The 10,111-nt window shown below is 33.9% G+C and overlaps 1 protein-coding gene across 1 annotated transcript in view; it reads left to right on the top strand.

Moving 5' to 3' along the window:
• The first annotated feature begins 949 nt into the window (after positions 1–949).
• The window catches only part of BTAF1 (B-TFIID TATA-box binding protein associated factor 1), an 80,950-nt gene continuing 71,788 nt past the window's right edge, over positions 950–10,111 (top strand). The window contains exons 1-3 of the mRNA XM_065894472.1: positions 950–1,069; positions 4,391–4,505; positions 6,245–6,391. Of these exons, the coding sequence (XP_065750544.1) occupies positions 4,487–4,505; positions 6,245–6,391 (166 nt within the window). The 5' untranslated portion in view covers positions 950–1,069; positions 4,391–4,486. The remainder of the gene's footprint in view (positions 1,070–4,390; positions 4,506–6,244; positions 6,392–10,111) is intronic.

The raw sequence follows: 10,111 nt of genomic DNA, 5'->3' as shown, positions 1-10,111 counted from the left end.
TCTATTTCAACTATCCTTTTTGGTCTCCCCCAACTTTCCTGTCCCTGCCACTAATAAACTTGTCATCTTTTCTCAATAACATTTCTTCCACTAGTTATTTCCATATCTTTTAATGATATCTTCATTTCTAAAATTCAGAGTCTCAGAATCCTTTCATTTCCTTGACATTTCATGGAATTACTATACTGTGGTGTTTTACTTCTGCAGCGTTTTCCCCAACTTCTTTCTAGTCTTAGATTGTAGTTCAGGTGTGAAAGTTCTCTGAAAGTTTCCTTCCATTTTACTTCATGCTTCACACTGCTGCCAGACTAATCTCTCTAAAGCATAGCTCCAGTCCCATCACTTTCTTGACCCAAGACTTTCATGGCTGAGCTGTAATTCAAGGGTCTTCACAATATTAGCTGTATCTTCCACTGTTCTCTTAAGTGTACCCTGAATTACAACCAGGCTGTTTTACTCACTGCCCTAAATATAGTCTCCTTTTATTGCTGTTCTCTTCTTATTCCCTCTTCCAGATGTATCTCCCCCTTTTCCTTTTTACCACCTCATCTCCACCAGTATTGAAATTTTTTTCTACCATTAAGGTCCAGCTCATACACCATTTCTTTTAGAAAGCCTTCTCAGTATTATACAGTTGGGGATGTAGTGTTTGTTGCCTCCATTCCCACTCCTCAAAGCACTTTGTACGTCTTTTCTGACATGTGTCTTATTGTATGTATCCATGCATGTACAATACCTGTATTGAACCCTGTATTCTAATTGTGTATTTGCCTTACCCATTCACTCCACCTCCATAGCAAGTTCCTTATGAGTAGAGGTTAGATTATCTCCTGTGACCCTACCATAAATCTTTCTTCATAGGTGCTTAATATGTACATTTACTGACTCAGACTTATACGTATGAAGAAACATTTCAGAATAAGCATTATATTTTTGTTATTTTAGGCTTGACCGTCTTTTTATCTTACTGGATACTGGCACTACTCCAGTTACAAGAAAAGCTGCTGCACAGCAACTTGGAGAAGTGGTGAAGCTTCATCCCCACGAGCTAAATAATCTCTTATCTAAAGTAAGAACTCTTTTTTTTTTTCTTTTAGTATAATACAATTGTAGAAATTTATCCATGGGCAGGAACATAAAAGTAGAGAAAGAAATTGTCTTATTAGTGACACTTTGTGGTCTTCAAATTCCATTAAATATCTCAATATTTCTCCAGATATTTTAAAATACTTGCTATTTTTGTTTGTCACAAGGTTTAAAATATTTTGTTTTTTGCATCAAGTTTGTTTGACAATATAGAACCTTTGGCCTGTGGCACAAATTTGAATCTGATCCAATTTGGTAACAAAGTAAGTTGTTAATCTAGTTTTTTAGTGGTCTGACTTGTTCTTAGCAGCTAATAATTATACTAGTTGGCAGTCTTCAAATGGATGAATACTCATGGGTAATGGTGGAAATATATGAGAAGCTAGTTGTTACATTCTTAGTTATTAGCTCTTTGAAAGTGGAGGCTTTCTGCTTTGGTGGATAAGTATTTTCATAATCCTAGCCCATGTTCTTTCCCTAAGCAATGCTTTATTTTTACTGAACTCTGTGGGCTTGTAGAAGTGTGACTGTATGATAGTAAGCAGCAAATTCCATGTATTTAATTCTCTGGCATGCAAAGTAAAAACAGGAGTGCTTTGTATCTGTGTTTAGAGGGGTGGGAGCGGTGGATAGAGGATAAGGTGGGAAGCACTATGATAGCCCAGATATTGGAAGACTCAATATATCCCTGTTCCCACCAGTCTTATCTCATCCTTTCATTCTGATTTGTCCCTCCCTGCTTCCTATGAGTAGGAGTTCTAAGCCCTTTGTCATCATACACAAACTTGCACTCTGTTGTTCCTATCATAGAGGCTAACAGCGATTCTCATTCCAATGCACTCCCCACTTAGATACTATCAGAACTTTCTAACCAAGATGTCGATGAAGAGGTGGTGATTTGACATCTACAGGCTCCATATTCTCAGAATGGAGAAGGGTGTGTATGAGGCAATACCATACTCATGTGAATGGGGATAGAGAGGTATACCCATTTTTTCTCATCCCAAGGGAAGAGATGGAGGACTGAATGAGCTGAAACTGGAAACAATGAACAAGACTAACTTGTGCTGAACTGAGAAAAGGTTTCTTCTCAACTTCTTAATCTTCTTAACTCAGACCCCACCATATGGCTGCCATCAAGTTATTCCAAAAGAGGCAAAGTTTGTTTTTAGCACCTTCTGACCTCCTATGCCCTCTCTGCCCTCGTGTTTTCCTATTGCCTTTGGTTTTATTTTTTTAAAAACAGCTTTATCGAAATATAATTTACATACCGTACAATTCACCAAGATAAAGTGTACAATTCAGTGATTTTTAGCATATTCACAGATATGTGCAACCATCACTACAATCTAATTTTAAAACATTTCTATCACCCCTAAAAGAAACTTCATGCCTGTTACCAGTCACTCTCCATCACTCCCCCTCACATAGCCAGTCCTAGGCAACCCCTAATCTACCCTCTGTCTATAGATTTGCTTATTTTGAACATTTTATATAAATGTGTGACCTTTTGTGATTGGTTTTTTCACTTAGAGTATTATTTTTAGGGTTCATTCATATTGTAGCATGTTTTGTTTATCATTCTTTTTTATCGCCAAATATTGTTCCATTGTATGGATATGGATAATGCTGTATAGATATAGCACATTTTATTTATCTCTTCATCAGTTGATGGACATTTTGGTTGTTTCCACTTTTTGGCCTGTTATGAATAAAGCTGCTATGAAAATTTGTGTGCAAGTTTTTGTGTGGATGTATGTTTTCATACATGGGTGTATACCAGAGAGCAGAATTGCTGGGTCATATGGTAACTGTGTTTATTTAACTTTATGAGGAACTGCCAGACTGCTTTCCAAACTGGCTCCACCATATTACATTGCCAACAGCATGTATGAGAGGTTGGATTTCTTCACATACTTGCCAACACTTAACTGTTAACTGACTTTGTTTATATCTGTACCAGTGAGTATGAAGTGGTATTGTAGTTTTGATTTGCATTTTCCTGATGACTAATGATGTTGAACATCTTTTCATTTTTTTATTGACCATTTCTATATCTTCTTTGGAGACCTGTCCAGATCCTTTGCCCATTTTTAAGTGGGATATTTGTTCTTTTATTAATGAGGTGTAGGAGTTCTTTATATATTTTAGATACAAGCCCCTTATCAGGTATGGGGTTTGCAAATATGTTCTTCTAGTCTGTGGGTTGTCTTTTCACTTTCTTGATGGTATCCTTTGAAGCACAAAAGTTATTAATTTCAATGAGGCCGAATTTATCTTTTTTTTCTTTTTTTAAATACATCACTTGTGTGCTCTTGAGATCATATCTAAGAAACCTTTGCCTAACCCAAGTTTACAAAGGTTGATCCCCATGTTTTCTTCTAACAGTTTTATAGTTTTAGCTCTTATTTTTAGGCTTCTGGCCTATTTTGAGTTAGTTTTTGTGTCTGGTGTGAGGTAGGGATTTTAAGTCATTATTTTGTTGCTCTAGTACCATTTGCTGAAAAAAAACCTTTTTTCCCATTGAATTGTCTTGGCACTGTTGTTGAAATCTGTTGACCATAGACACATAGTATTATTTTTGGACTCTAAATTCTATTCCATTGATCTATGTATCTGTTCTTCTGCCAGTACAATGCGATCTTGATTATTGTTGCTTTGTAGTAAGTTTTGAAATCAAGAAGTGTGAGGCTGCCAACTTTATTATTCTTTTTCAAGATTCTTTCGGTGATTATGGGTCCCTTACATTTCCATAAATTTTAGGATTAACTTGTCAATTTCTGAAAAAAAGCCAGCTGGGATTTTGATAGGAATTGTGTTGAGTCTGTATTCAATTTAGGGGGTATTATACTATCTTAACGATATTAAGTCTTCCAATCCATGAACATGAGGTGTTTATTTAGGTCTTATTTAATTTCTTTCAGTAGTATTTTGAATTTTTTGTAGTCTTCAATATACAAGTCTTGTACTTTTTTTGTTAAATTTATTAAGTATTTTATACTTTTTGATACTATTATAAATGAGATTATTTTCTTAATTTCATTTTCAGATTGTTGAAAGTGTACAGAAATACAGCTGATTTTTGTATATTGATGTTACATCTTGCTCTCTTGCTGAACTCATCTTTTCTACTAGTTTTATAACTCTTGTATTAAGTAATGGGACTTAATGAATAATATGCACTTTGCTTTTTAGTATGTTAAAAACTATGCTATTTTTAAAATGCACTTAAGCATTCTGTTTTGGCCACTTTGAACAAACAATATTTTTTGTTATATAACTATTTAATTTTTAATTTTTTAAGGTGTTGATATATTTAAGGAGTACAAATTGGGATACTCGGATTGCAGCAGGACAAGCTGTTGAAGCTATAGTGAAAAATGTACCTGAATGGAATCCAATGCCAAGAACCAAACAAGGTGCTTTTAAGTGGAAAAGTAGTTTGCAATAAAAACTACACATTTTATGTTTTAGTAATTTCACTTTTAAGGACTTAATTTTCATGCTTTTTAGGTGCAGTCTTGTCAGGAAATAATAATGAATACTGTGATTTTTCACCATGTTTTAAAAAACATACTAGACAAACAATGTTTTCTCATATATGTTTTATTTATTTTTCTTTATTTTTTAAATTAATTTTTATTGGAGTATAGTTGCATTATCTCACATATATTTTAAATTATTCTACAGTATGCTTGATTTAGAGATTATTACTTCCCTCAAGGATTAATGTTCTAAAAAAAGAAATCAATACAATGTAAATATTTGAAGCAGTCTATTTATTCTTGTTGCTGGGAAAATAGTGTAATTGTTTACTAAATTTAAGCACGATTATGTGTGGATATTTGGAGGGGTCAGTGTTTAGTTTCTTTTATGTGTCTTTTAGATGTCTTTTAGTGGAAATTACTTGTTTTCTGACTGCCTATTATATATGACATTTAAAAATGAACGTATGCTTTTACAAATTGATAAAGGTATACATTTTAATTAAGTGAGAATTTAATATGGTGCAAATGCATTTCGTTTTCAAGTCACTTTGATAACATGACTTTTATCATATGTCTTAGCTCGTCTAAAATTTTTGCTTTAATTTGCCTCACCTATTATTTTGAGGGATTGTGTTAATTTGTCTTCTCTCATCAAAAGAAATATGTAACCAGAAGAAGTTATAACTTGTTTTAGAAAACAACCTTTTCCATTCCAGCCTATTACTCAAATTCTTTTCAAAACACATTTAAAAAAAAAAAAAATTTTTTTTGTCCTTGCTGCGCGGCTTGTGGGATCTTAGTTCCCTGACCAGGGATTGAATTCACAACTCCTGCAGTGAAAGTGTGGAATCCTACCCACTGGACCGCCAGAGAATCCCCAAAAAAACTTTAAAGTAGTTACAGTAGCATTAAAATATATAGTAAGGTTACTTGTTATCATTAGAAAACTTTAAGATATTCATAGCAGTTCCCTTTCACTTTAGCAATTATACTTTAGGTTACAGATGAATTATATGCAAATGCCAGTTAAACAAACTATTAAGTCAGTGAACAATTACAGTACATTTAAAAATTTACAGTGGCATAACCTTTTTGGGGGAATACGGAACATTTTATAGATAGTTTTAGACCCCAGATGGATATTTAATTTTAGCGATTTGCCAGGAGATTGTAATTTGCTTTATATTATGAGAAAAGAGTCCTATTGATTGAGTACTTCCTTTACATCCTAGATATTCCTCAGGTATAGGGAATGATGATGCTCACTAGTTTTATTTATGAATATATTCTATGAATATGTTTATTTTCCAATTTATCACTATGATAAGCTACCTTGGTATTTTTTAACTGTTTAACAGAGAGCACGATTTTTAACATACGTATTTCAACATGGGGATGCATTTCTTCATATGACATTGTGCTTTCATAGTCAAAAAGTTATACACACACCCACTGACATTCTGATACTTTGTAGTAAGGGAGCCACCTACTAAATAATTTTTTCATAAATAAGAGTTGATCATAAGTAAATTCACAGTAGCTTTTCTACTTCTTCCACATTTTACTTTTCTTAAAATACCCTCCCCCCTGCCCCCCTGAAGTGATGCTATTTTCTTTCGTTCTATACTTTGGCTATATAATCAAATTAAATGTTTTTAAACCTCATCTAGAAACTACTTCAGAAGGTGCTATGGAAGATTCATCTACTACAGATCGATTGAATTTTGACAGATTTGATATATGTAGATTATTACAACATGGGGCATCACTTTTGGGATCTGCTGGTGCAGAATTTGAAGTACAAGATGAAAAATCAGGTATGTAGTAGTAGTCCTACAGAAAAAAGTCTGAAATGCGTACATTCAGACCAGTTTGTTACTTGGCGTGCTATGTTATCAGTCATGCAAAATCTAATAGATGTCATGAAATGCAAATTCACTGAAGTTTTCAGTTTGAGGTGTGGGGCATGCAGGTGGGGAAGGTAACCAGAAGCACTTTGTCTAAAGCTACTATAGGAATATTTTTCTTCCCTTAGTTGAATATGTACTATATATATATATATATATATATATATATATATATATATATACACCATTAATAGATACATATTAATATTTCAGTATTTCAATATAGAAATTGTAAAGTGGTACCCAAGAGCTTCAGTTGAATAGATTTTAAAAGCCAGGATTAGTACAGATTGTGGTAATGTTTTCACAGTTCTGGAAATTTAAGAGGCTATGATAGTTTCCTTTTTATCATATGTTTTAAACATTTAAATAATTGGATCTACTTTGATGACCAAAGCAAAAACTAAAAATGAAAAATAAGTCTTAGATAGGTAATTGTCCCATTATCTTTAAACTTACAGAATCCATCTGGATATAAATAAATGTTTTGGCCATTCAAGATTGATGCCTTGAGTGGAAAAAACCTTGATGTTTTTAATGGATTTCTGTAAGTAAATAAGTTGCTTTTTTGACTAAAACCAAAACAGAACAGTGTTTTGTTTTGTTGCTAATTTATCATTAGTCAAAGCATATCTGTCTAAGTTAATGAAGTGATCTTCAATTTGTTCATTTAAAAAAATGTCAAATACCCATTTCTTCTTTCCTAATATACTTTGTATTGAAAGATCTAGTGTAATTATTTATGGAGAGAATTAAGATGAGAATTTGCTTAAGTTCCAGAAAAGCGTAGTTTTTTTTTTTAATAAGGGAGGTAGAAGTCTTCAGAAACTTTCCAATTTGAAAAAGTTATCTCTAAGTTTACTAATTAGTAAGTTTACTAATCTTACTAGTGTACCCATGGACATCGTGAGAGATCATTGGCTCTTATCTAAGGATAAAAGTCAGTGTCACTTTTGTCACTTAAAAAAAAATACGTGTTTGGGTCGTATCTTAAAGATTCTGATTTAATACATCTGTGGAGAGTTTTGGGAAATTGTATATTAAAAGAAAAAGCTCCACAGGTGACTGATATGTAAGCAGGATTGGGAACCCCAATTTTCTTGGAATTCAGTTTTTAATGCTGATAAGTCATAGCATGCTGAAGAGCGCTCATTAAAACCCTCTAATTAGGTTTTCTTTAAATATCTGCTCATCTATGTTGGTCTCTACATATTTATAAATTACACATATATGATTTGCATAGGTGCCAGTCTGAGTTTCCTTTGCAGTTGGTTATTTTCCCCAATAGTACTTTTCCTGGAATGAGAGGACCAATTTTAGGCTCTTTGTAAGTGTACTAAACTTATAATCCAGCAGCCTTTGTTTTGGATGCCTAGTGTTTTTCCCTCTGGGTAGAGTAGCCTTAAATTTTTTTTTTTTAATGTAGCTTTAGAGAGGTATAATTCACATACGATAGAAATTCCCATCTTAAAAGTGTCCAATTCAGTGGCTTTTAGTAGATTCTCAATTGTGTATAGTTAATTTTAGAACATTGTCTCAAGAAGAAACCCTGTATCCTTTAGCAACCACCCTCCTATCCCCCTACATCCTTCCCTTCTCTTCCCATCCCTAAGGACCATTAATTTACTTCCTGTAGCTATAGATTTGCCTACTATGGACATTTCATATAAATTGAATCATATAATATGTAGTCTTTTGTGACTGGCTTCTTTTTACTTAGAATATTTCCAAGATCTATCCATATTGTAGTATATATATTAGTACTGCTTTCATTTTTTTCGTAAGTAGTAGTTACTTACTTACTAAGTAGGGTGTATCAGTTTTTAAATTGTGATAGAATATAGATAACATAAAATTTACCATCTTAATCATTTTTAACTGTACAGTTCAGTAGTATTAAGTACATTCATATTGTTGTACAGCCAATCTCCAGAACTCTTTTCGTCTTGCAAAACCGAAACTTTATACCTATTAAACAGCAATTCCATTCCTTTTTCCCCTCACTCCCTGGCAACCACTGTTTTACTTTCTGTCTCTGAATTTGACTACTCGAGGTACTTCATATACATGAAATCATACAATATTTGTCCTTTCGTGACCGACTTATTTCACTTAACATAATCTTTCATGTTCATCTATGTTGTTGTATGTGTCAGAATTTCCTTCTGTTTTAGGGCTGAATAATATTCCAGTGTATGTTTATACCACATTTTGTTTATCCATTCATCCATCAGTGGACACTTGGGTTGCTTCTGCCTTTTGCTTATTGTGAATAATGCTACTATGTATGTGGGTGTACAAATATCTGTTTGAATTCCTGCTTCCAGTTCTTTTGGATTTATGCCAAGAATTGGAATTATAGGATCATATGGTAATTCTGTTTTTGATTTTTTTTTTTTTAGAACTGCCATACTGGCAGTTCCATGGTGGCTGTTCGATTTTACATTCCCATCAACAATCTATGAGGTTTCCATCTTCTCCACATAACCTTGTCAACGCTTGTTATTTTCTGGCTGAATAACATTCCATTGTATGAATATCACATTTTGTTTATTCATTCATAGGCTGAAGACATTTGGGTTGTTTCCACTTTTTTGGCTATTATGCATAATGCTGCCAATAAATGTTTATGTACAGATTTTTGTGTGGGTGTATGTTTTCATTTCTCCTATTGTAGATACATAAGAGTGGACTTGGTGGGTCATATGGTAACTATGTTTTGCCATTCGAGGAACTGCCAGACTGTTCTCCAAACTGGCTTCACCATTTCACATTCCTCTAGGAGGATACAAGGATTCCGATCTCTCCACATCCTTGCCAACGCTTGCTTGTTATTAACTGACTTTGACTATATCCATACCAGTGACTGTGAAGTGATATCTCATTGTAGTTTTGATTTGCATTTTTCTGATGACTAATGATGTTGAACATATTTTCATGTGTTTATTGACCATTTCTGTATCTTCTTTGGAGACCTGTCTATTCAGGTCCTTTGCCCATTTTTAAGTGGGATATTTGTTCTTTTATTAATGAGATATAAGAGGTCTTTATATATTCTTTGTACAAACCTCTTATCTGATATGTGATTTACAAATATTTCCTCCTATTCTGTGCATCTTTTCACTTTCCTGATGGTAACCTTTGAAGCATAAACTTTTTTTTTTGTTTTTTTTTGTTTTTTTTTTTTTTTTTTGCTGTACGCGGGCCTCTCACTGCTGTGGCCTCTCCCGTTGCGGAGCACAGGCTCCAGACGTGCAGGCTCAGCGGCCATGGCTCACGGGCCCAGCCGCTCCGCGGCATATGGGATCTTCCCAGACCGGGGCACAAACCCGTGTCCCCTGCATCGGCAGGCGGACTCTCAACCACTGCGCCACCAGGGAAGCCCCATAAACGTTTTTAAGAAGTCCAATTTATCTTTTTCTTTTGTTTCTCGAGCTTTTTGATGTCATATGTAAGAAGCTATTGCCAAATCTAGGGTCATTTACCCCTGTGTTTTCTCTAAGAGTTTTATAGCTTTAACTCTTACTCTTAGGTATTTGATCTGTTTTGAGTTCATTTTTGTATGTTGTGAGGTTAAGGATCCAACATCATTCTTTACATTCGGCTATCCTGTTGTCTCAACACCATTTG

This window comes from Phocoena phocoena, chromosome 16, assembly GCF_963924675.1.
Source record: "Phocoena phocoena chromosome 16, mPhoPho1.1, whole genome shotgun sequence".
NCBI classification, from domain to species: domain Eukaryota; kingdom Metazoa; phylum Chordata; class Mammalia; order Artiodactyla; family Phocoenidae; genus Phocoena; species Phocoena phocoena.
This window is presented reverse-complemented; position numbering and strand designations above follow the sequence as displayed.